The 27,942-nt window shown below is 41.1% G+C and overlaps 1 protein-coding gene across 4 annotated transcripts in view; it reads right to left on the bottom strand.

Annotated features, from left to right (window-relative positions):
• Positions 1 to 3,482: 3,482 nt before the first annotated feature.
• The window catches only part of rhobtb4 (Rho related BTB domain containing 4), a 43,811-nt gene continuing 19,351 nt past the window's right edge, over positions 3,483 to 27,942 (bottom strand). For all 4 annotated transcript variants that reach the window (XM_059338117.1, XM_059338119.1, XM_059338118.1 and 1 more), the window contains 10 exons: positions 23,403 to 23,604; positions 22,981 to 23,084; positions 18,883 to 19,068; positions 17,646 to 18,465; positions 16,665 to 16,884; positions 15,517 to 15,635; positions 10,298 to 10,448; positions 10,063 to 10,151; positions 9,740 to 9,845; positions 3,483 to 9,131 (listed from right to left, as the gene is read on the bottom strand). In XM_059338117.1, coding sequence (XP_059194100.1) covers positions 8,953 to 9,131; positions 9,740 to 9,845; positions 10,063 to 10,151; positions 10,298 to 10,448; positions 15,517 to 15,635; positions 16,665 to 16,884; positions 17,646 to 18,465; positions 18,883 to 19,068; positions 22,981 to 23,084; positions 23,403 to 23,594 — 2,166 coding nt within the window. In that variant the 5' untranslated portion in view covers positions 23,595 to 23,604 and the 3' untranslated portion in view covers positions 3,483 to 8,952. The remainder of the gene's footprint in view (positions 9,132 to 9,739; positions 9,846 to 10,062; positions 10,152 to 10,297; positions 10,449 to 15,516; positions 15,636 to 16,664; positions 16,885 to 17,645; positions 18,466 to 18,882; positions 19,069 to 22,980; positions 23,085 to 23,402; positions 23,605 to 27,942) is intronic.

Genomic DNA, 27,942 nt, shown 5'->3' on the forward strand with positions numbered 1-27,942 from the left:
TAGTCAACATAAGTTTTTGACTTCCTCATGGTTTCGAGGCTTCGGTGAAATATGACAAGCATAAACAAATGGCAGGGCTATGCGGAAATAAAAAGAGACCACAAATCTCTGTTTAAAAAAAGGAGCTCAGCGTCTGCTTCCCATACAAAACAGGCCTTAAATTAGACCATGGTGTCAGGTTGATAAAGTATTCATAAACTTTGCTCTGAGAGGCCATGATTTAGAGGTGTATGCATGTGTGCGAGTGGGGGCAGACAGTTTTGTTTATGGAGAAGACCTTGGGGAGGTCTGGACCAACAACATGTAGATGAGATGAGATGACACTTGGAGGAGGGTGAAATATACAGAGGAATGCGTCTGTCACTCCTTAAGCAATGGACCTCCTTTGTATGTTTGTTATTAGCTGTGGGTCCACTTTATTTAATAAAATGTCTATGGCATGTGCATGTGTATTATTTTAACCCTGAACTATTGGAAGCTCTGAAAATATAATCTGCCCTTAAACAGCTAAGACTGTGAACATAAAAACGTGCTGTCCCAGGTCTGATCCTCTCTGAAAGGGATGATACGATTGTATTGGCAGCATCAATTCTGCTTTAAAGTAAGATTTTTATTAATTCATAATCAAGTTTTTGTGTGAATAAAGGATTAGGCCTACACAGGTTCTCATTGTCAGTTAAATTACTTTCTCATTTCTGAGTCTGAACACAGTGCAGATGAAATCAGAGAATATTTGTAGAGAATTCATTTTCATTCATGTTTTCTTCATCAAAGAAAATTATATATGATATGTGTCCTCAGTAAATGGATGTGCTGCTTGGTTCGGAAGCAGTTGCACTTGTATAAAGGGTGTCAATAACATGTCATTCCTGTAATTTAAATCTTTGTTGCATAGAAAGATGTTTCTGCCTGTTGCTGGTGTTTCCAGGCTTACTTCATACTGTGTGATCATTTTATGGACAAATTAAGCCATGCTTTGGACCGTTTCTTCCTTCCACCCTGATTCTCTCTTGTTGCAACTTTCCAGTAGCAAAGATGCACAAGTTTGACATTGTTTTGTAATGCGCAACTGTCATAAAACTAAAAAAGGAATTGAAATGCTTGGAAGTATACAATTCTGCTTGATCAGACAATTCGGAACTGGTTTACAACTGGAACCAGTTTTAGATTCCCATCCCTGCTCAGTGAAATGTAAAACTCCCTCCTTTTCAGCAGCAAAGATTCACCTACTATCTGATTATTTCAGTTTCTATCATACCTATATGGTTTAAGAAGAGTCCCATTCACATTGTGCTATTCACAAATTTCAGGCAGTGTTTTGTCTTTTGGTCTCACAGTCAGATCTTCTTATCTGCTCCCAAGGGAACCCTGGAAAATGAGAGCCAGATGTGGTGATGTCAGCGCGTGTCTGTGACTCTCAAGCTGTGTTAAGCGAGGCTGCGGTGCGAGAGCAGGGGCAAGGTTGATGGGAAACTTGAACACAGCCTACAGATCAAACAGCTGACGCAGCATAAAGGTCTGTAATCAGTATTCAAACCGAAGCTTGTGACCAAGGATGACGCTGAGGTCTGTGCTGCTGCAAAACGCACGCTAGTAAATTCCTCCATTTACTAGAGAATGAGGGGAAAACTGGTGTACGTCATTGGTTGTTAAGAGTTTCGTGGTCGCCAGCTTTACTGCTGTGTTTTCCTATAAGAGTCTTATTGTAAAACACATGCACACATATATGTTGAGATGGCATATGGATACACAAGTTCCACAACCCGCAACCACCACCTTCCCTCATCACTCTTCTAAAGTAACTCATCATCAGCCACATCACTAAACATCACCATGGCAACACTCGGCCCACTACCCCCATGTTTCTGTGGCTTTCTGGGATCTCTAACCAGACTTACTCTATTAAAAATCTCAGCTCACAGCATGTTGATGTTGATTATGCATATGCTCAGACGAGAGTTCCTGATTCAGTCTCACTTTGATCCAGAGTTTCAAGAAAATATCAAAAGAGTATAAAATAATATGTATAGGTGTTTGATGATTTGGGAGACAGCAGCTGTTTACAAATTCTTAAACCTTGACACGTTCTTGGGCCCAAGATTTTATTCTGTAGTATTTATGGGGTTTTTTTTTGTATTTTTTAAATCACAAAAACAAAACAGAGAGATTGTCTGCTTATGCATGTATGTGAGATGCTAAAGGAGGTACCATGAAGCCTTTCATTCAAACTGAAAAACTAGCATTGCATTTCTGAAACATAAAATTTAGATTTTAAATAGATTGCCTAAACATGAAGAAAATAGGTGTGTATTTTATGTACTTTGTTGTTATTTTTTTCCCACTAGGTGGCACTGCTGCATCAAACTTGCAGTGTGTGTAGGCTTGCATGTATAGTGTGAGATAAATGGTTGAAAGAGACAAAAGTAAAATACTTTTTTGCTTTTTTATGTTGACATGTTAAAATTACCACGTTTCACAATATAGAATCTGTCATTAGATTAAAGTACTGTAAAGTATACATTCACAACAAAGAACATTTATGTGGATTCGTTTTTGAATGTTATTGATTTTTTTTCATGCACAACCGTGAGATATATTTGACTTTTTCTCCTTAATTATTTAAACCTAGAAGACCATCACATTAACTGCATCTTGGCATCATTTAAACGACAACATCGAAGATCTGTTGAGTCACTATGTATTGTCGAATGAGATAACACAATGGAGATGTAGCCCATGGAGTAGTTACCATCAAATAAAGCAAAGAGTGATGACGATATAATATGAAACTTCTCCCCTATAGGCGCTACAGAACACTGTGCAGCAAAACTACCAGACACAAAAAGTTATATATATATATATATGTATATACATACATACACACACACACACATATATTTATACATACATACATATATATATGTATATAGTAGTCAAATGTTTGTTTACCTGTTCAGATTTGTTGTCCTTGGTTTTTAGCTGCATGTCGATTTGTGTGCAAGTACATTGACAGCAACAGAAAAAAAGTGTCTTGATATACCTGTGTTAACACTTACTTGGTCATTAAAGCTGATAAGGTGTTCCGGTTCAGGTGACTGGCCCACCTGAGTGACGCTGTCGAATGGCGTTAGCATGTTGGACGTGTTTTATTCAAGTCGTAAAACATTTCTTTAAAACGGCGGACCAACGCCGACACACCGTCCTGTTATACACAACTTTCTCTCTCTGTTGCTGTTGTCGCTGACTGCAAACCTGCAGACGGGTCTTCCAGCTCCGCTGTTCCATTAACGCTTGCCGTAGTTCAACTCACTTGTCAGCATCTTGATAACGGTGTGCAGCTAAAAGTTTCCGGGTGCTGCGCGGTGTTACAGTAAATAGGGGTCTCCTCTCAATACACTAACTTTACACAGTAGCTAGTTACCTACTTAGCTTGTTCTATAAATTATACAGAAAAACACACAATAACAAACACTTGAGACAAATTCAAAAGATTAACAGTTTTAATAAAATCCATGTCAAACATCAAAATACTGAAATGGCAAAAAAAGGAAAAAAACTTTTTTTTTTTAACTTTAGTTTTTTTTTGTTTTTGTTTAATTTTGTACAAATCACAGTGGTTCAAAAATATTACAAATTTTTAGTTTCAAAACATTTTTGCAACAGCAGCAAAACATTCTGATTGTTGTATATTTTCTTGAAAGCCCTTAATAAGTGTGGTGTGCTCTTTTCTTTTGCCTTTATTTGTAATACACACAATAACATGAGTAGGTAATGTTACTGATTGATGTTATGAGTCAATGGAAACAAAAGTGCATAACAATACTATACAGTATATACGATCCACTTAAAAATGACAGTATAGACCAGGGGTTAATCACACCACATATGTCTATATAAACACCCCATCTGTCCTGGGCCTCCCTGTGCACACAATCCTATGTATACACCAGCTTAGAAAATACATACAGTGTGGCGAGCAGTTACAAGGTGAGAGGTTAATTCCAGCTGTGACTCAAATTTACAACACTGTACTGTACTTTGGATAACAACTATCTTCATTAAAGCATATTTATAGTTTTCACAGCTAATATCTGCCTTTTATCCAACCAGTAGTCCACAGATGCTGTTCTCCAACTTAAAATACACTGACTTTAAGCATGATTGCAACATAGTACATTGCAGCTAAATAGTGGAAGCAATAGGGTATAACGTTGAATTTGGCTTAGAGAGAAACAGATCACAAGAAAGTGGAAAAGTAATAAGATATTTTTTATAATTTTGATCAAGAAAACTGGTAAATATAAAGACTTAACATACTTATCAAAAAAGTTGTATTAGGCTACATAATAGAAAGTGCAGGCACCAGAAACAGTGCAAAAACATTATTTTTTTTAAACTGCTGGTTTGCTGGGTTTCTTGGTCATTTCATAATTTAAGTTGCGTAGCATTAGCATAATGATACTACATACTGAACTTGTAAAGCTCCTTATCTGTGTTGTCATTGGAAGTAATCACTATGACCCAAATAGCCGGTAACTATGCTAAGATACTGTACATTAAAGAAAGCTGCCTACTTTTATTTCTGTGCTCACGTGTGTATTTCTTGGCTTAATCGACTTTATTTTGAGCCCAGAAGGCTGCAGGTGCAGCACCGTCAGCCTGTACAGAGCCAAAAGAGTGAGATTTCACTGAAGGCACAGGAAAGGAGACACCAAAGACTAAAAACAAGGTGTTCTCTGAATTGCTAGGCCTCACATTTAAAAAGGAAGGTGAGGCCTGCTAAGAAGGAAGAAAACTCCACCCAATATAAATGAGGAGATGTGACAGTAAAAAGGATGTGATAAGATAGAACAAGACAATCCAGATGAATAACACAACCCTACATCCTACATCAGAATGGGACTTTGGCCTGTAGGGGTCAGTGTGGAGCTAATATTTAGAGCTGAATAAAGCTGGCAAGGTTTAAAATTTCACATCTCTCTGTATATCAGGGTTTCTCAACCTTTTCTGGCCCATGACTCCATCTCTTTTTCCCACAACTCTAAAATTTCACCAATAAGTACTCAATTAACTGGAGGTTCAAATATTCAAATAAATATTATAGTGATTATGACATATATTTCAAGTCTACAGTGTTTAATTTATTAAATATTATTATATCAGTTTTAGAAATTTCCCACGACCCCATATGCATACCAAGAGACCCCTGACAGGGTCCCAACCCCAAGGTTAAGAAACGCTGCTTTATATACAGACGTCCCTGTCTAACCCCAAAAACATGCATCATGCTTTACCCAATTCCTCTTTCACATTACATTACACTTGGCTTTCAGCCATTTAGGACATTCTTATAATATGTGCATTACAATGCTTAGTTTGAATTTTGATTTTTATGATTTTCAATTTTAGGCCCTGTATCCATTATCTTAAAAATCACAAGAATAAGCTTGATTGTTTCTAGTAACTACAGTAACAGCACAGAGGGGACAGCTGCACAGCAGCAAGAGATCATCTGCAATCGTTTTTCATGCAAATGTCCCAACATATGATTTAAATTAATGCTACCTTGAGCTGTGCTGAGTTTATTTCATAAAACTGAGTTGTGCATAAAGACACAGAGCTACTTTGGGGTTCAGTGCCAACTAGACCTTAAACAAGAAGCTGGACAGGTGATTCAGCTCCTCACTGAGCAAGTTGTGGGAAATCATGAAAGACTTAAGTGGAAATATCGTGCTACAATCATCAGGTTTAAAAACAATCTTACATAAGGAACAATTCATGCTAAGCACAGAAAGGTATAGTCATAGACAAAAAAAGAAGAAAGTGCATTCCAACACCAAGAGTCATTATAATGACAAAAGTTAGGCCACCATGCAAATTAACCACATTCCAAAAGTGGTTGCACTCTCCCAGCACACAGGCCAGCCAGTGCTCATCAAAAAGCTTTGCTTTCTCAAAGTCAGTGGTTTTGAATTTAATAGTAAAGGAATTAACCTGTAAGTCAATTTAATCACTACCTCTCAATCACCAGTGGATATATCCCACCATGGTGTGACTACTACATCCAAATAATTAGCAATCTAGAAAACATCCTTACCCAAGGCCATATGATTAGACCAATCTACTGTTCTACAATCTACGAAAGTTCAATTTAAGGCCTTTCTGCATAAAAACAAGCATTAGGCCCTAAAGATTCTCCACAGCCATGGCTCCATTTTGCTCAAAAATCAGGAAGGACAATGGCTGAGAGTGCATAAAGCAACACCATATCCCATTATACAGATCCAACATGACCATGGCCATTGTCTACTGTATCCATCATGTCAACCACTGCAGAACCTGTCTGCAGGTTTGCACTAAGATGCTGCTAAAATCCCAATCTAGTTTTTAGTTTTGTCCATCTATAAGGCACACGGACCAAGAGAACCATCAATAGGATAAATCAAATTGCCTTCCCTTCTATGGGTAACTAAAAGGGGGCCATGAAAGTCTCAAAAACTGTCCCCTAGCTTTGTCCTCTTTATGTCTCTTTTGTAAATTCCCGAAGCAATGCACTGGGATAGGTCTGAAATATCTGTGGAGTAATTCCTAATCATTTAGGTTGCATGTAATGTTGACTGAGACTTGTTCACTTTTACTCCACTTTCACTCTTTTCAGAGAGGAATCAGCTTAATTCTCACTTGGGTCTCGTGAGATCCTATCTGACTTCTATTTCGGTAGCCGACAATGACTTCAACACATCTCCCATGGAGAACGGCAGAACGCACCACATGTCTCACACAATCTATCTATCTCCTACAGTTGCCTGGGTAAAGCTGAGGGGCGCAAACCCACAAATAGAACGACGTGCTAATAGAAACTCATCACCACAAAGTCTCGTTTTCACATTCGGTGCTAAAGCCCAAACAAATTAGCACCCTTTATAAGAAAATCTGATTTTCTCTCATATGCAGTTACATATCATATCCTTTGAGACAACACTCACAATTGCAAATTTAATCTAAATAATAATATTTTCCTGGTTAACAAGGAAGCAAAACAGATCACACTGTTTTTGAATTCAAAAAGCAGTTAAAGACAGTACAAAGGTATAACCACTGTATGTAAAATCAAAATCTACACATTCTAAAAATCAGTGACCTATTATGACCTCTTACAGACTGTAAGCACATAAAGAAGAAAAATTGAGGTTTAAAAAAATGTGTCAAATCTGAATACCATCATTAATAATCTGCACGGTCATCGCAAGTAAACACTAAACAACTAGACAGACGTTTAAACTGTGAACATATAATGTGTGTCTCTGTGTTCATGTGGACACTGTCTTATTGTGTCTTAAGCACCATTTTCAATTCCAGCAAAAGGAATGGAAGGCAATGTCCAACAGGGACACTTTTCTCCTGACACCACAGACTGAAAACGCCACCACAAGGAGGGATTCAAATATTATATCATACTGCCTCCTTCTCCCGCAAACCACTTTCTCTTTTTCTCCTCCATCCCTTCTCACCAACAAGGAAAGCAGGGACACAGAAATAAAGAAAGCGAGGAAGAAAGAGAATCACAGCTTTGGTATTCAGAATTAGGTGAAAATTAATAGTCAGGTACAGTCCGTTTTTAAATGCACTAATAACACTGTGCTTTATCTTTCTCCTAACACTGCAAGGATTGAAGTTATACTGATCTTAATCTAAAGTGAAGCAATCACAGGCACAAAAACTCCTGTTACTTAGTGTGAAGGTTAATGCTGGGGCCCTGAGCAGTGCTGCCCCTAGTGGTGTAGGGGTGTAAAGGCAGGCTGGCTGAGGTGCTTTAATGCAACCAAGTGGTCATGGACGTTACAAGCGCATTTGTTTAATACTGCATCCATCATTCCTCAATGGCAGAGGTATCAAGTAAGGCTAGCCCTCTTTACCCCCATCATTGCTATAGAGTGGTCACTTTGAATGTCTCTGAAGTGCAGATTGGTGAATCCAACTCATCAAGGAGAGCTTGTGTTTTGCTTTTTTGCACATGTGGTGTGCAGGAGGAGGGGGGTGGAAGGTGCAGGGGTGGATGATGGACACCGAGGACCACTTCAATACTACACTCGAGGCTAATAGCTGTGATCAAGCCTCCTGACTGGAGCATCACAACTTGTTTATGGTTTTAAGGTTGCCCTTACACCCAAACCTGGGCTCTAAATTAGTCCCAGTGTTGCAATGACAATCACGTTTCTCAACACTTCCTGGGAGTAATGTGCGCCATTTCCCCTGATAAGAGTGTTCTAGAAGGCGCAACAAAATATACAAAAAGGTCAAATAATAGCAAAATTATAATAATTACATTGTTAAGTGTCAGTTCCTGGGAATCCAGTGCTGGTTTTTAGAGGGGTGGATGTTCTGCACCGGTCTGCGTGTGCAAGCTAACAGTCTGCGTAGAAGTGAAGGCAGAGGTAAGCTCCCGAGAGGAGCTGCAGTGGTCAATGTGTAATAGTCATTAAGGTCAATGTGACGGAAGGAGACTGAGAGAGATAGAGAGCCCTTGCTCCCAGTCCAATCACTCAAAGGCTGGGACACTGTGAGTGCTGGTGGAAGGACAGAGCTCTTGTGGAGGGGACAACTGCAACGCTGCAGGCCCTTAAAGATCAGGGCGTCTGGGAAGCACTCAACTCGGAAGCATCACTCAATCATGCCAACCGCAAACATACACTCACACATCCACGCACATACCAGTTAAGTCCACACTTGTCACACAAGCATACCAAAATGCACTCATAAAGTCACCCACAATTATAAAGAGGCACATACATTCCCCCAAACATGCTGACATTCAGGCATAGTAACACTCAGAGTCATTTCTCCACTGATAGAGGGTTGGAAGTCGACCTCCTCTATATGCATTACAGGGGGGTTAGTTATCCTGGGTGGGATGACCCAGGTCAGGATGAAGAAGTCAGTGGACGAAACCCTTTAGGAGATGTGCGGAGAGGAGGACGGGTGTCTCCAGAAACACCAGCCTCGTTTGGTGTGCTGCTTGCGCAAGATCTCCTCCTCGCGCTCGCGCTCTTTCTGGGAGCGCAGATAGCGATCCTCCTCCTTCAGGAACCACACAGGAGGCCAGCGCTGCTTCTCAAAGTGCCTCTGGTTTTCTACAGGGAGGGGGACAAGAAATATGTACAGAAAAATGATTAAAATAGATGACAAAAAAAAAAGACTTGAAAGATTTCAGGTTTAATTTCAGATTTGAAATAATCATAAAGTAAAGGAAGAATGTTGAACAGTGAGAGATTGTGGAATCATTTTAGTCACCAAAAAAGTTGACACAAGAATATAAACAGCATTATTGGTGTGAGGACGTTGAATGAGGCAAGTACACATAAACTTATGAGAACAAAGTGCTTGGCTTTATGGCAGTTGTTGTGCTTCCCTGTGGTCAAATTCCCTGTATTCACACCTTCATGAAACATGAGGACAGATGTTGCCTATGTGGGGATCATATGGTTCTCCTACTATTATTTTTATTCTTAGCTTCCTTGCATCAGCCCTCCCACTGCAACCAAATGCTTGCCATGAACAAGTCACAGCATGCTATAATTCCTCAGCAGTGTGGTTAACCCAGAAAACTTAGTTTTGTTCAAACTAGCACAGCAAAGCAAACTTTAGAAGAGTTTTTTCTTTGAGAGAAGATAGCTGCACGTGTGAAAGGGATTTGGGAGAGGCACATTATCAGGGCAGAAGAGAGGCGAGGTGCACGTACCTGGAGACATAACCTTCATGTCTTTTGGGAACTTGCGGCAGATGCTATTATAATTAGTGCAGATGTGATGGAGACACCAAGCCGATAGTTGCTTGGCATTGTGGAACTGCAAAAGGAGAAACAGGGGAGACATGAGTTATTACAGCTGTGAAAGAAGCGACAAGGTAAAAGTTAAAAGGTGAGATAAGAGACAAAAATGGCACAAATTCTAACAGATGACTCTATCGTGATTACTATTCATCGTTTTTTAAAAATAAAACTTAGAATTATTCATTGGTAAATTATACATGAATTAATTAAATGACAGTTTTGCAAGGACAGACCTGTGCAAGCTCGAGGTAAGCCAACACTTGTCCATCAATGTCACCTCCTTTCGCTGCCAACTGGAGAAGCTCATCCACAGCGTGCTGTTCTGTGGGTGCACAAAATGCACATAATCATGTCAGTATTACTGTTTACATGCACTTCTGACATGAGCAAGCATTTTTATCTCCCTGTCATAAATCATAAAATTCTACTGGCAACAATGCAATTTCTAACACTGCAGAGAGTCTGTACCTGTGAGGGCGACAAGGCGTGGCAAACACAGACGGTTGGCGAGAACAATTAGTTCCATGGGATCCAGACCAGGACAGGGCGTCAGCAGGCCACAGTACAGGAACTCCAATACACCACGCATACAGGCTGTACTGGTGTTAGGAATGGATACCTGGAAAATGACCAGAACACACCAAACATCAGTAAGGAAGGGCTGTATGTAGGACTTCAATATAGGCATCAATTTTCAAGAATTCCTATTTTTTTTCATGAAAATATATACACGAGTTCATACTAAGCCCATAAAAGCTGCAGGCGTGTATCATCTCCAACACTTTCATATTTGTAATAAATAATGTTTGCATCCATATATGCTACATTCAGTGTAATGGCTAGAAATAGGGTGGATTGCAGAAAAACAGTTATATCAATGAAAGCAGTGCAGTAATATTTGGAGGTAAAGGGCAGAGGACACACTGTTCTGGTTGGATTCTCTTTGATCTAGGCTCAGATGAAAGCACTGTCTGGTGGCGTGTGATGTGAGCAATACGGTTAATGCTAAAGACCCCAAAGTGCACACATGCAACCGTGCAATCTAACCTTTTTCACGAATGCGTCACCCAGAAAGACTATCAATGTTCTCCTAAGACAGTGTATTACATTATGCACAAGCATAATAAAATGAAAATAATATATGAACATAGGACCTATCTACCAGGGATGTTTTTTGGTATTTGATACCTTTAAGGTACCAACTGAAATAACCCAAGAAGTCTTGAACCTTCTCCAGTTAAATGGTAAAATACAATTTGTATGGTTTTGCTCCTAGCCAATCATTTTTAAGCATTATTTGATTTAATGCAACATGTGAGAGATTGGAGTGGTGTATTTGGCATATGGGGTGTTGAATGAGTTAGAAATAGTATTGGTCCTGGTATTGTCCTTTTTTTAAACAATACCCAGCCCTAATACGTACAGATATATCCAAAAGGTTGAGGTGATTAATAGTGCTGACTGGACCACTCCTTACATGTTTAACATGAGGGTAAAACAACCATTATGGCAATATTTTTTTAGTGGAGCTTTTACCTATAATGACCTCTAGATGTCGCCATACCCTCAATAAGACCTTAGCCGTGAAAGGCAGTGGTCATGCTGCTTTTCTAGTGTATCTCACTTTTACATATGGAATTATATATATAAATGCACACAAATGACCAAAACCTTTTTATGGGCCTAACCACATGGGACTAACAGAAAATCAGCAGCAGGTAATGCAGTCTAAGCCCAGGAAGGACGGAAGTAAGGTAAATGATGATAACAGTGATGACCTGACCCCTCCAGGAGCTCTCTGAGTGTACCCACTGAGACGCTCTCCAACCTCCACTACCACAGCCAATTAAGAGAATGTCAGCTTGGCGCGACCTCTCGTTACGACTAAAAAGTCACAACACCAAGACAAGGGTGGTCTCTAGAGCTTGAAGCCCCAGCTGGGACCGGGAAGCATTAATGAGTGGACACATTCACAGTGACAGGACATTTATGGATAAGACCTATCAGCTGTACTGACAGGTGTTCTTTTGTCCCCTCAGTCTACCGTCCTAGACCTCAATTAATAGTTTAGTGCAAGTTTATTTTACTTGCATGTCTATAAATCTTAGGCTGTGAGTGAAAAACAATGATTAAATCTAATCAGTCCTTGAAGGGCTTATAAAAAACCTCACCTGAATGGAATTGAAAATGTATTTTATTTTATTTTTTATTCTCAAATACATTGTGGTCATAACTCAAAATAATGTGTGGATGAGGAAAAAACAGTGAGTTACCAGCCACCACCGCTGATAATATACTAAGTTTAAGATAGAGTAAGAAACCTGACATCATTTTGCCTCTACAGTGAAAAAATGTTGCTTTTCACAGGTAAGATGTCCTGTTAAATCTGCTCTTTTTACTGAGTGAGACAGGAGCTTCTCAACTTGTAATACTCCACTGGGATGCACACTCACGTGATAAACACAAAAACACACACCTCAAACATGATCCAGGGGTGTATCATGACACACTCAGTGGTAGCCGCCTACCCAGACTGTAAACCTGTCTTTTGACTCATGGTTTTTAAATACTACACCACAGATAAAATCTTTTTAACTATGACTTATGGCCCATGAAGCCTTTCACAAACGCTCATTGAAAGAAGTGTTCACAATGTTGTTTACCAATGATACAACAAAGAATAATCACAATGCAAATAATGGAGTTTGAAACACCTATCTTAATACTGTTCTGCACAAAATAGAATAGTCACCATGCAACAGCATGAAAACTGAAATGTGTGAGCCTAAAAATACTGGGAGGGAAGTGTGACCATGAGCATGAAAATAGAACCGCACTGGCTGATCACATGCTGCTCTCACAATTATAGTTGCAGGTTGAATGACTTTTCATATAAAAGATTTATGTAATAATCTAACCTAAACCTAAGAAAATATGATAATATGAGGATATAGACTGTTAATATGCATAATGCTTAAACCATTTTACTGTTAATGTTGCTGTGTCCTTAAATAACCAAAGCCCACTCAGTTGAATTTGATACATTTTGTGCAAATTAACATTTTTATCTTCTTTGAAAAGGTCTAAGAATATCCCCCTGTTTAAAAACTTAGTAAATGAGTGAATTTAGAGAAAGTGCATAGTTGATTTGTTAACATGTAATGCTTAGTGCACTGTGCTTCATTTCATTTGGTAGTGGACTCAATGAGACCCATTTTTAGCTGCATCTTGTCACTCGATTAGGTGGCTTAAGCATATAACCTTTAAATAAATGTATAACTACTATAACATATAGAAATGATTCCACTGAACATCAATAAACAATAATTGCCTCTCTGATTACCAGATCTTCTTTGTTCTCCAATAGCAACATCTCTTAATACTTTCACCAGCACTGATTGTCTTTTAGAGTAACTGAATAGAATTATCTGCTGTGTCAAAGTTGTTGTGTCCTGCCCAACAGACTACTAGGGATTTGAAAAAAGTATCTAATTATGATTATTTGATCCGGTAAGTGCAGCTTTTTTGTTAGCATGTAAAATCAAATGTACTAATTGAGATGTAAAAATGCAGATACATTTACATGTAAATATAAATACACTGAAAGTGTGCTGACAGCTTCATTGTGCAGTCAGTCTTTGAGTCTTTGTCTCCAGGGCACCTGCCTTCTATGCTGCGCCAGCTTTATGCCATAAACAATGCCACAATAGTCACTAACATGAACCGTTGAGAGTAACCATAGACACCGGCAGCCCACCAGCAGCAAACACTGTGCCCCCTCAGTGATGCTGATGTCCTGTTTTCACCACCATCCACAATAGCTGCAAAGGCTTTTTTCACAACCACTCACATGGTGCGTTCTGGAATAAAATCCAGGCCATGCACACGGAAATACAAAAACTAAATGGTTCAGTTTTCTTCGAACAAACGTTCTATAACTCTGCGCTTTACACCTAAACTGAATCAGATAAACACAACATTTGTATTCCTTGTCCTTCACTGTCTGATCACTTCCAATCCTTCTGAGGGCCTGAATCTATGTAACCTAACCCCGCTGACCTTGAAAGTAACCATACCCCAAGGGATCTGGTTCTGCAACACAGTCCGGGGAGCGGCAACTTAAAGACAGACGGAGACATGAACTTCCTCTCTGATTAGGTCAGGTCCGGTGCACAGGCTGGGGCCCCAGAGGAGCACCATGGGACCAGAAGTTGAACCTCAGGTGAGAGTACACCTAAAGTAATCAGACCTACCACTTGGAGGATGCTGACCTCGAAAGAGGCACTCATCTGGGCTTACTTTAACTGGGACATATCATGAACAATTCACATTTTCAGTGCTTGCACACATATATTTATGTGTCTAGAGTGCCTACTGACTCTGAAATAAGACAATCCAGACAGTTTTTTTTGTGGGCAGAAAATAGATATAACAAGCCATTCAGATTTGGCTCCCCTTCCTATGTGACATGCAAGCTCAGTAGAATATAGCTCCCCCCATCTGAGTGTGTCCTTCTCATAGCTGGGGCACGATCTGGCGATAAGTGATGTCGAGTGGCGAGGGAGGGGGGTATCACTTAAATTAAGCGGGGAGGATGCATTACCTTAAATGAACCATTGATCTGTTAAAAAGTGAATGGTTTATTGTGTCTGTTGACGAGATAACAATGCTACGGAGTAGGGCTGGGCGATAAGGACCAAAAGTCATATCCTGATATATTTAGGCTGAACATCGATATACAATATATATCCTGATATTTTTATCAAAGTGAGAGCAAATGTTCAGTCAAAGTCAAATATGACAGGTCACAAGTAGTTTTATAGAAACCATTTATTTAAGTGAACATAAATACTGTATAACAACATGAGTACCTTTTATTTTAAATCAAAGCTCCATAAAGTGCACATTTAAATAAAGAAATTTCTTAAATAAAAATAGTCTATGAAATAAAATATGCCAATCTTTTTCTGAAATAAATATATTTATATGAGAAAAGAATAAGGACCATTACAAAATAACTAAATATGACATAAATATGACTAAATATACCCTTGTAAGGGCAGCATTTACATATAAAGCAGCATGACTGGGGCAAAGATCACAGCGCAAATTTGAACTATATCGATATAGGCAATATGGTCTAATTCAATATCACATTTAAAAATATATTGATATATTTTTTATATCGATATTTCGTCCAGCCGTACTACAGAGAAAGAAATTACATCTGCAACCACCTGCTGGCTACCCTGCTGTATGTTACAAAGTATGTATGTATTTATGTGCTCATTATGTTTGCAAGGACTACCGAGCTCTGGGAACTGCAGAGCTTCAAGCCCATTTGTAGGTGAAACAACGGTTTGTAGGTCAATCTGGTAAAAGGCATCCTGAGCTGTAAACTTTCTCATAACAGAAGCTCAAAGTGGGAACAATGTGTAGGTTGTACAATGTAATGAAGGTAAGACATCTCCAAAGTAATAAACCTTATCCAGGCAACCTATTCTAACCTACTGCCTAATCTCGTCTTTTATTAGATGTTACTCCTGTTGTTGATTAGATTGCCCTTAATTTATGGCTGACCTGAGTTTACTTCCAAGACTTCAGGACACAGAAACAGAAACTAAATCTCTGCTCAAAACTTAAGGGTAACTCCATCCTCAAGTTCCGTCCGCTATATCTGAACTCACCTCCTCAATATAGCTTTCCATGAAGGAGCCACGGAACATGGCGGCCATCCAGTTGCAGCTGGAGATGAGCAGGGGCTTGTGGGCCGGGAGGCAGCCATCGTCCAGTCGGAACACCACATCTAAAACCGGGGTGGGAAAAGAGCATTCATCTCGTGGAGTGCCACAGAAGCCCAAGCTACAGAGGGGGAAAGACAGACAAGGCAGACATCCAGACAAACACACACACAGGCAGGCAGAAGGCCAGACAGACAGACAGACACACACACAGAGACATAGACACAGGTAGACAGACAGAGAGATAAATTGACAGAAGGGCAGAGCAGCTTTTGACACAGAGTAAGGGAAGGAGAGCGGACGCAGGTAGTAGGTCATGAACCCTGTGTGGACTAGAGCTTTGGTAAAGAAAGTATTGATAGGAAACACAGCAACTATGTCAGTGTAATAAGTTGTAATGGGTTAAATCTGAAATACAAAGGACCTTTAAATCAATCCTTGAATAATCATAAATGAGATAAAGCAGATCTGTTTATACAATTGTTCCATTGGCTTCATTTATCAAAAGAATTTCTTCAAAGCATTTTATAGGAAAGATTCCCATTGTTATTATTATGAAGACATCTGAGAAAGTATGGAAAGAAGTGAATGTGACACAGGCTTTGTTCAGACACAGCTGATGTCTGGCTCTGGCTGCAAATGCTGTGGCATCATGCATACACAACCGCTTAGGGGAACAGACAATATCACACAAACACAAGACACACAGGAAGCACACAAGAGCGAACACAAGACAAACGAGCAGACTCAAACAACAGTCATCAAATCACTTGATGACTTTAAAGGAGTTCAGAAAACAGATAAACCACAACATACAAAATGCATATGTTATATTCAATGGCAAGTATGATCAAATGTACACCAAGTGTACATCTCCAGAGACTGAAAGAGAATGCTGGAAATTAGCAGAATCTTTTCTAGTACATTCTTCTCATCAGCTTTTCATAATCTTACACTCTTACATACACACACATACACCCCCACACACATGCACACACCTACAGACAAACACCTACTGATGCATACATGAGAAACATCGACAATGACACCAGTTGAAAGTACTGAGAAACTGAATGGTTGGCACAGTGGTTTACCAGCATAGGTCCCTTTGTTGAGACACTCCTTGATGCGGTTTGCTCTGCGGACGTGGAAAGCCTTGGTGATTTCCTGGTTCATGAAGCTCTCTCTGTTGAGGACATTTGCCACCATCATGCGTAGGTCAAACACTTCGAGCAGCTCTGCGATGGTGGCCACTTGCATCAGATCCCCTCGGCCCTCGTCCAGACTGCCAGTGTACAGGTACTGGAGAACCGCCTGGAAACAGAGAAAATTGAGAAGTCAGATTTACAGATTTTAGAGAACTATGAAAAGATGCATAACATTTCTGATATTCACATCAACAAATTTATATTATTTTCCCTCCCTAGAAAAGTATGAATTAGAGCCCTGTATCGGTGTATACAGTCATGGAAAAAATTATTAGACCACCCTTTTTCTTCAATTTATTGTACATTTTAATGCCTGGCTGGTACAACTGAAGGTACATTTGTTTGGACAAATATAATGATAACCACATAAATAGCTCATAAGAGTTTAATTTAAGGTGGTTTTCTTGATAATGATTTTGATTCACATCACACAATAAAACAAGGGTGGTCAAATAATTTTTTCCATGACTGTATGTTGTCTGAAATGCACCAATATAAAAATGTTTTTCACAGAACATATAATTGCAGAAAACAATGCTTCGAAATGAGGTTGGTTATTTGTTAAATAATTTATATTCTAGAATAGATTGACAATGCAAAATATTGTATTAGTAATGCATAAAAATGTTTAATAATGTTTAAAAAAAATCTAGTTGTATTTATGAAAGCAGGTGCAAAATAGGAGCACAATCAAAAAGCGTTTATTTTCATTCTAGCTCAAAATATTCACTCTATTTGTCACCATATCAGTAATTTCATTGTCATTTTTTTCACTCTAAAATTGGTATCTGTCTCAAAAATCCCAGACCAGTTGGGTTCTAGTATAAAAATTCTATTTTGTAATCTTGGTGCTTTTGAATCCATCACCTTGAATGGTTCTTCCTGGATAAGCGCATCCATGGCGACCACAGTCATGAGTCGTGGTCGTCCAGTCATGGGATCATCAACATGCTCCAGACACACACTCAGGAACCCCCTTCCCCATCCTGAAAGTGCTCGACCAGTCCCTAGTGCTCCCAGGGAGTAGTGGGCTCGTGAAGGGAGTGCATTATCACTCTGGGAAGTCCTCAAAGAGCCCTGCTGGAGCAGCTGGGGTCGATTCAGGCCCCGCACTCCTCCATCAACCCCGTCCTTATCAATGTCCAGGCTTTTAGTGCGACCAGCTTGCTCCTTGGCTCCTCTCCTGCTCTGCTCATCTTCCTCCCCACTCTCCAAGTTTTCCTTGTTGTCCTGTTCCTCCCCCCGCGGCCCCACGCTTGATCCACCAAGATCAAGGGTGAAGAGGTCATAGAACTTGGAGCAGGAAGTAGCCAGATATACTTTGTGTGCAAAGACGCGAGTGGCACCACCCTGCAGAAGGAAAAGAACATCTGTACACAGTGGCTGGCAGAAAAGGGAATCAGGGCCCTCGCCGTCTGTGGGAGGGGGATCTGGGATGCCCACTATGGGACGAGGTGGGCGAGGAGGCAGGAACGGCGCCTGGAGAAGGGGCCTCTGGACTTTTTTCAGATGGGACTTCCAGAACTGCAGGTGACGACGGGAGATGAGGGCGGCTCGGATGGCATTGTCAAAAACATCTTTGACTCCAAACTGGGCAACAATGCTGGTCTCATAGTACGGAATCCCAAGCTCCTTTGCCACCTCGTGGCCTCTCTCTGGGGGAAGGATATCTGTAGGTTTGATTGGTCTGTGGGACAGGAAGCAAATATGATTTTAAAGATGACAGTGTTCAGATGAAGCCACAATTAAAGAAGAGGTACAAGTATAAAAAGTAAACAGGAAGTTGAGCATCTTCTTCACAATTTACACAAACAAGACTGTCTTCATCTCAGTACTCATTTTAATAACATTTATCTTTATTGATTCATATGATGGAAGAATTAGGAGCCAATAAATTACTCTGAACACCTTACAGGTTTTTCTTCACAACATGAATGTTAGGTAGCAAAATTGTGAGAGATTCAGTTATTGTTATGCTGCAAATACCTATCATAAATAACTGGAGCAACTCCACATGCAACATTCACTGAAAGCAACATTAGTGCATTATCTATCTGAATTTGTCTGTTAATGCCTGAAGAAGTGGAAGAAGAAGATGTCTTACTTGGCAAGGGGTCTGCGTGCACGGTTAACTGCATCCAGGTCGGCATAGCGCAGATCCAGCTGGCAGCCAACCAGAATGATGGGTGTACGGGGACAAAAGTGCTTGATCTCCGGAAACCACATGGTGCGTACGTGGCGCAGGGAATTGGGATTCGCCAGAGAGAAGCAAAGCACCACTACGTCAGACCTACAGGGAAAGGAGGGGGAGAAAAGTCTTTATCTCATGTACTTAAAACCCAACAGAAACCATAGATAAGATAAGAAAACGATGGCAGAGGAGAGCTGATTTGTTGTGTCATGAGCAAGACATGTCAGCAGAAAGAAGACATGTGGTCTTTGATGAAGCAGAGGTGACAGAAGAGAGAGAAAGAAAAAAGGGGTCAGAACTGAGTCACTGAATATCCTGTCAGTTTATGTTAAAACATGTGTGATATGTGTATGGAAGAAGCTTGTTCAGCTACCGCAAGGCATTGTGGGAGCATGGACAGTGCCATCGACAAAGCTGGGGTCACAAGACGCGTGTGCGTGGGCGGACGGGACTGTGTATGTGTGTGTGTCTGGGCCTCTGGGCCTCTGGGCTGGTGATCTGTGTGGCCCATCTCTCTCTCTCTCTCTCTTACGTAAATATCCCTAAGCCCTCCAAGGCTACATGGACCACAAAGAGAAGGCTAAGAATAGATTAGGATACACACACATTCAAATTCATTTCCTCAACCGATGTGTTTGAGCAGGCAGACAGTCACACTTACAGCTGTTCTCTGGTGCTGAAACGTCTGTGGCATGTTCATGCATGTTTTTCTGTTTCTGGGTAATGATAAATCAAGCTTTGCCAGTAAGATGGATCATTTAGTACTAGAACTATGCTGACATTGAAATAATCTATAATTGATAAATGATCTACTTCTTAAAACAACACAACAACACAGGGCTTGTGACCCCAGCAGCACAAGCCAAGGCCTATTTCGCATTAACATCACTTATGTAACTAGTGTGCTACATCAACCATCATTGATCGCCTGAATAATGATGATGAAATATGTATTCCTGTTTTTGACAATTCTCAAGCATGTGTTATACATGAGATGATCTGAGGTGCTAAACCACATCCTGAACTTGAGCTCAACATTGCACACCACTTTAACACTTCTCTTTGTCCCCTCTGGTGGGCAAAATACCTGTGCTCCTGCAAACATGGCCTATTTACTGAGCAGATAAAGGCTCCACTGTAAAAGAGAATCAATTATGTCTGCAAGTTTTGTCCATTTCATTTTAAAAGCTGATTTTACTTTGTGCAAATCAGATAAAAAGACAAAGAGTAAATCCCATCTGTTTTGGATGAAATTCAACAGTTTCAAGTGTTTGAAAATCTTCAAAAAAAAAAAGGAAAGGATCCTGAAAGAGGTTTTATGAAACACTCTATTAGCATTACAAACATGCACCTGAATGACAAGTTGAATTACTTATGAATGCATGCATCACCAAATGAAAAATGAAAAAGAATTTTTTTTACAGTGTAGACACAGGTTCCATAGTCCAGCTTTACTCCCACTAATGTAATCTCTGAAAAGCTCCTACTCCCAAGGACATAATATACACTATCAGAGCATTACATCACAGTTCACACACACACACACACACAGGAATGCCCATTAACACTTTGTCAAAGGATCATTACATGGCTTAGTTTGTTTGAGGTCATGTTATGTGTACGTGCTTTTGTTCTCGTGGTTAAAGGGTTTTTTTTATAAAACCTAAGCTGTACTGCCATAGTGTGTGCCAATATACTTTATTTTAGCATAGCACTGTACTGAAATATAAACAGTGTAGCCCAAAAGGCTTTGGAATCTTTCCAATCTTGAATCATGTTTCATAAGTCTGAGAATTAAGGTGAGGTAATTATTAGTACCAGAATAATCCATTAATACTGCTGCTTTGAACTGCAGAGCCATTTCCAGGTTCAACCCACAAGTCAACCCAGATGACCTACATATTGTATTTATGTATGAACATGTCGTTGCTCTGTTTACAGTCTGGTCTGGAAAACCTGTGTGGACTATTACTGGATGTTTGCAACACTGAAGATGTTTGTATATTTACATATAGTTTCATCTGAATCCGAAAGCACAAACAAGTCCAGTTTGCTGTCAATAATAATTTACCACCAGCAGTAATTCATAATAAATAGCTCCACCAGTTACTGGTTATTTAGTGTGTGTGTGTGTGTGTGTGTGTGTGTGTGTGTGTGTGTGTGGTAGCTTCAAACTCCAAAGGTCATCAGCTGCCAGATTATGTAAGAAGAGACACATATATGGAAACAGGCACTCACACGCACACAAACACAGTAGAGATGTCCCAGATAATAAGATTTTCTGTTGCAATAAAAAACTAATGGGTCTCATGCAGACATATGTATCACTCTGCAATCACACAGCCTGGTATGACACCCCTCATCAGACATTAAGTCTATCACAACAGTATTATGAAAGTTAATAACAGGCTACTAAAACAGCTTGCAAGAACAATGCTTACAAGTGCAATATTATATTATTGAGTCTAGAAGCAAAATTAGATTTTTTTTTTTTTCTGCTGACTGAAAAATGTTGAGGTTGGCTCAGGTTAAGTTTGGCTTAGCCTATTTTCTGGCTGAGATTGTTTTCCAAACCAGAATGTTCCTCTCCTAACAAGGCATGTGACAGTCTGGGTATTGTCTAACACTGTGATGTTTTGAGTTTTGATATCAACAAAAGGCTGCAGAGTGTTGGAAGGAGTGGACAGGGTTTAGGAGCAGCGGTGTGTCAAAGGTACAGAGGAGGCTAATGACTGGAGTTAAGTTACTGGTAATGAGGAAGATGGGGGAGAAGGGAGGTGGTGTGAGGTAAAGGAGAGGAGTCTGAGGGCAGGTTGGAGGAGAGGGCATGGCCCAGATGAACGAGTATGAACAGAGCTGGAAGTGGAGGAGGAAGAGGGGGGTTGGTGCCTGGAGCTGCAGACGCCAGGGAGGCAGAAAACAGCTGAGCTGGCACTGTGTCTTTATCAGCTGACTGCAGGCTTACAAAGCATACAGGACATGCAGACAGACACGCTCACATACACCAAAACACACACAAACAGAGGCTGTGCAAATGTAGAGAGAGGGTGAAAGAACACCACAGAGGGGAGGAATCCTGAGCCACAAACTGAACTACATGCAGCCTACAAATGTACAAATGCACCATCTGGCACACAGACACACTTGCAAAAAGGTGACAGGGTGAAACCTTACAAAAAGTGCACCCCCCACCCCTGGGAGGACTCTCAGATCCCACAATGTGCACATGCATGTGTTGATGTTTGTGTCTGGTTTTGGTGTATGACTATGTACAGACACAATAAATTATAAAAGATATGCATAGGTAGATGGAATATATGTAGATGATGCGAAAGATGCTTACATGTAGTGCTATTTTTAAATATAGATTGCATTTTTGTGAGTTGCACAGTGTAGGAGATATCAGCTACAGAGATCTCTATAGCTGATATCTCCAACATTGTTTTCTATGTTACTGTCGTGTGGTCAAGTTTGGTCACTGTCGTTCGAATTGGTATATGTTGATTTTGCTTTGGCAACAAATACTTTTGAATTTCATGCCAATAAAGCAGCTTTGATGACGGGACAGGGAGTAAGAGGATAGAGCGATGATCCAATCATGTCTGGTGGAGGAAGGATGTAACAGCATGAGGGCAGAGGCCAACTTAAAAGCGTGGCAGCTGGATTACACAAAAAACAACTTTTGGGTAAGTAAATGTTATGTGGCCATGTTCATGTGGGTGTGATGGATTAGTTATATTCTCATTGGAAGTTACTTTCTCCTGAACCAGCCAGCAATGAATTTGGTGCATATTAGACAAAGGAAACTGTATCAAGGTCTTAAAAATTCTACAGCCAAGACAAAGCAATCTCTTGGCCGCACCAGTTGTGAAAAAGGAACATGTTGCAAGGTAGTTAACCTTGTAGTCAGCCAGAAATTGTGTTATTTGGGTCAGTAACTAGGTTCTGACTGCTAGAACGCCTGAAACCATATGTGTATGTGTGCCTGTTTTTATGTACATGTCTGCTCACCTGCCATAGGCAAATCGTCTGTCTTTGTGATGATCCCCGAATGTGTCCCACAGCCTCAGGGACACACTGACCTCATCTACGACATCACGAGATCTCTCTAACACCTGCAACACAAACACATATCTCTGTAAGCACGTCGAAAAGTCTTAACTTCAATGTGATTTTGTTTTTAGTGGATTTGAAGGATTATGCAATCACTCAGGAAATAAAAAAAAAACACAATGCTCAGAGTTAAACTGCATTTTTTAAATTAAGTTGTAATTCATAGACCTGAAAATAGATATATTTGTCCCTGTGATACATATACACAATAAGCCAAATTCACCTAGGTACGATGTCAAAAAAGTGTACCAGAGTTTGTCTATGTGTGGCTCTTTCCACACTCTGTTTGGCTGTGTGTTTATGTGTATGTGTGTGCCCACCTCCTGGCATACACGGTACTGGTCGATGGCCCAGACGGTTGGCACGTGGGTGGCAAGCAGCTGATACTGTGTGAGGGTGGCATTGCAGGCCCGGGCACAGATGAGCCTGGTCTTGCCTACTGCATTATCCCCTACCACCACACATTTAATGGTTTCCACATTGGGCCGCTCATAGTCTGTGTCTATATCCATGGAGAGGGCCCTGGAGAGGAGGAGAAAAGAGAGAGAGAGAGAGAGAGAGAGAGAGAGAGAGAGAGAGAGAGAGAGAGAGAGGAGAAGAGGTTAATTCAGTATTCATGGAAAATTACAATCACATTGATAACGCATCCCGGGAGGACTGACACTGCATTTTGACAACAAAAGTAACCGGCACCAAGCACAGCAGCTTCTAACTCTCGCCGTGTCCAGGCTAGGGAAGCTTTGTTAAGGCTCTAAGCACCCGTAGCTGTACTGACCAGTGTACAGAGGCTTCTGCCAAACTCCTCAACAGAACACATGGTTCGCAGGCTGAGGAATGGAGGGACCGCAGAGCTATTTCTGTAACAGCACAGAGAGAAAGAAAGACAGAGACTCACCTTGAGCTCACTGTCCTTTTCTCTCCTTATCTGTCTTTTGCCCTTTCTGTTCCCCTTTCTGATGCATTGATAGCATCTTCATTTCAGAAGAAACTGAACACAAAGTGATGAAACACCTACCTTGGCAGCACAAAAGAAAGACGATAAAATCCTTCATAAAAGGCTTTTGTAATTAACCCTTTAGGTCATTCGGGAGCCCAGGGGGAAGTTGTGCATCATGTGTCAGGGTCAAACATTTACTGTAGGCTTATACAGAGGGGGCAAAAAAAATGTTGTTGCATGTTTGACCACATGTCAACTCCTGACTTAACTGTGGCACAAGACAGAAGTGGTTATGTGGCTATGTACACAGCTCAACTGACTTCCTCTTTTAAAACCACACATCACTGTGAAAAGCTTATCAAAATCCCCTTTCCATAAACTGCTTACAAACATTTCTGACATGTCAAAACACATGTTAATACCCATTTTCTAAAACATTCCTGGAGGAATCTGCTGTATTGCATAACCAGCCCACACGCACGCACGCATGAGCGCGCGCACACACACACACACACACACACACACACACACACACACACACACACATACACACACACACACACAAAGAGTTAGACCTGTAGTCAGCTAATAAGTCCACCCGTCCTCGCAACTAGTTCAAAGACCCACCCCAAGCCCCATAAATAGAGCATATGAAACATTCATAAATGCCTTTGCTTGCTATTCCATTGACGTGGATGCCAGTGCAACACTTCAGTCCAGCATAGACAGACATCAGCAGCTAAAAATGGCATCTATTCATCGGACACAGGAGTCATGTGTGCACCCAACTAATCAGCCATGACCTGCTCTCCATGTCCCCACACACCTCCGACCTGTTCAATAATTCACCTGCTGCGATATAAAACTTATTTCTTCCCCAGAGACCTCAGACAACGACTTCACTTATCAACAATGACAAAAACATCCCTTCTGTCAAAAGGAGTCCAGCTTTTGTCAACCAGGAAGTACAGCACAATAAGCCTACCTTTGTCTATCACAGCTGAAGAAAAGTCCTGAATGGTCCATAGAGAACAGGTAGAACTGTGCCTTACAGAGTTATAAATAACCTTTTTCCCTTGCCACCTATCTGGCTGCGACACCTTTAGAGACACGTACCACAGGTAGAGGAGATAGACGAAGCAATAAAAACTACCACAACCTTGCACTTATCTAACAGCTATCCGCCTAATAGTCATGGCAGCTGCCAAAGCAGCAGTCCTCTTTGTGCCATATTAGGAAAACAGGGATGAAGTATGAAGCCTGACATATTATACAAGTGGTCCTCTAACAGCCACAATATGTGGCAAAGGGGAAGAGAGGATGTGTAGTATTGGTAATTCATTGCGTTTCCAAAGCAATAGCAGATAAGCTAAAGGGATTGCAAGCGAGACAAGGCAGGGAGGGGATTATTAGAGTCTTAGAGAGAAAGAGAGAGACTGTCATCCCAGCATTAGAATCAGTCAGTCATGCCACTGGGATCAAAAGGGCAAGACCAGCAATAACCAAGGTTGCTCATGGGAACATATCACAGCTTTTCCTGCTGCGGCTTCTCTTTGCCGTCAAATGTGTGGTTCTCTAAGAGTGAAAGACAGATAGAGAAAAAGATGTTCAGATCCTCTACCTCTGACCCACAGTGTTCTAGAAGTCGGGACGCATATGGGCATGTGAGCGTGCATGCGCGCGCATGTGGTAATGAGCTTAGGGATGGTCTGTGAGGCATGGAATGATGCTAGCAGTGATGTAACCAGGAGGCGGCGTTGGTGGTGGTGGTGCGGACAGTTTCTCAGGGGGATCAAGAGTACCCGGCTCCCAGATATCATCCTCCATCTGAGGCTCTGCATCACGCTCCGAGCGAGAGTCTGGTCATGCGTCGATCAACACACATAAGACAAATGTTTACTTTCGCACCACTGCACTTGATGGATATGCACCTGCTCTCATGGTTATATTTAAACTGTATGGGCTTTCAAAAACTTCAACAATTATTTTTAATTGCATGACTAAAGGATGAGCAGAAGCCCGAGACTGTGAGGGCAGAGCAGTGCAGCTCAGAGAAGCAGAAAGAGAAGCTGCACAGCTCAGGTTTCATTTTTAGCCAACGACCTATAGTAAACTGTACATAGACGTCTAGACTTCATTTGCTGCCCAGTGTCATCTTCCCAACAAGAGAACAGGAGGCTGCAAGGGCAAATAATTGTTGGCATGTAAGAATAAAATATGTGAGAAAAGACAATGAGATTCTGTCCCACTTTTTGTGCATGTATTTCTGACTCTTATAGTGGCATATTGATGGGTGTAGGCAAGACTACAGTGATAGAAACGCTGTGACAGGAACTCAAACGCCCACTCGACACACAAACACCGACCTTCTGGTTTACTCTGGAATGTCACGGATTGAGTCAATGTGTGTGTGTGTGTGTGTGTGTGTGTGTGTGTGTGTGTGTGTTCGTTGCAGGAGAACCAGACAGACAAAGAAGCTCATGCATAATTTGGATAGTGAGCGTCTCAGTATGGCTTTGCTTTAAGGCCAGAGGGGGTTTCATAAGGAGATGGCTTACAGCTCTACCTCACTGCACATTTCCTGGCATCTTTACCTCTTCTTTTTTTATACACTTCCTGTCTAAATCCTTTCATTTATCCCTCTGTCTTGTTCCCAGCTGTGTCCACTCAACCACACCTCCTGACCCGCTCACAAACTCTCTCCGCTCTCCTTCCTATTCTATATTCATCATCCAAATGTAATGCTCCAGCTCACAGTTATTGCATCCTTTACTTGCCTCATTATCTTTTAGTAACCTCTTTCCTTTTATTAGAGGTCATCTATCCATCTATCTATCTATCCATGACCTCATTTTTCTGGATAGCAATCAAGGAGCAGCATTAAACAGACATCCCTCCCACACCCGGTTTGCTTCCCCCTCTGTCTCCCTCTCTCTGTTATGTAACACCTTCAGCGATCCACTGGCAGCAACCACTCATCCCAAAACCCTTCACAGCCCCCGTCCGTCTCTTTTTTTCCTCTTCCTTGGGGCTAGAGTTCACCCATACACCCTGACTGAGCAGCCTGCCTCTCCACTCCCTCCATCCAACTCTGCAACAAAAAAAAAATGACCCCAATAACCGCCCACTTTATACACGGGCCAACACTTGCGCACTCACACAGAGCTATGGGGTTTACACTATCACAGGCTTGACTGCATAGTCAAAGTGTCCATGTGTAATTGTTGGAAGAAATGATGACTACATGTGCAGCCATCTATGCAATCTAATTCTTTTTGAACTTTTTTTGTCCAACGTCTGCTCTTGTGAAAGAAAATGTCTACTCATTCGTACTTGTGTATGCTTTTCAGGTGTGTGTGTGTGTGTGTGTGTGTGTGTGTGTGTGTGGGAGTAAATGTGTGTGTGCGTTATGTGGGTGTTTGAGACAGTGGCTGCCACAGGCGCAGCTGGCACAGACTGGTTACATAACCTGGTCTGTAGCCTCTGCTTGGCTCCCTGGATGGCTGACAGTAGACTTCAGACTCACACACACACTAGCTCAGAGATGCACACACACACACACACACACACACACATGCGCATGCATGCCGGCACGTACTTGCCTCACCCACTGCAGATGGTACTGGTATTATTGTGCGGCCTGTGGCAGACGGCGATATGTACACATCAATCCTAATGAATGAGAGGGTGTTTGGGAGCAGCATGTCAGCCTGCTTGAGAAAGCCTTCCTCGTCCCTGCTGCAATAATGCTTTGTAAACACAGGAAGGCTCCTCTTGATGCCCTAATTTCCTTTATCCCTCCCCATCTTCCTCCTACTCCTCCACCCTTTTCCATATTTTCCACCTACTCTTTCCCTCCATCTCTCTTGCTGTCTTAACCTGTTTCCATTTCATGCCAGTATTCTTTCCAGTGTCCACTCAAA

Source organism: Centropristis striata, chromosome 7 (assembly GCF_030273125.1).
Source record: "Centropristis striata isolate RG_2023a ecotype Rhode Island chromosome 7, C.striata_1.0, whole genome shotgun sequence".
Lineage (NCBI taxonomy): Eukaryota > Metazoa > Chordata > Actinopteri > Perciformes > Serranidae > Centropristis > Centropristis striata.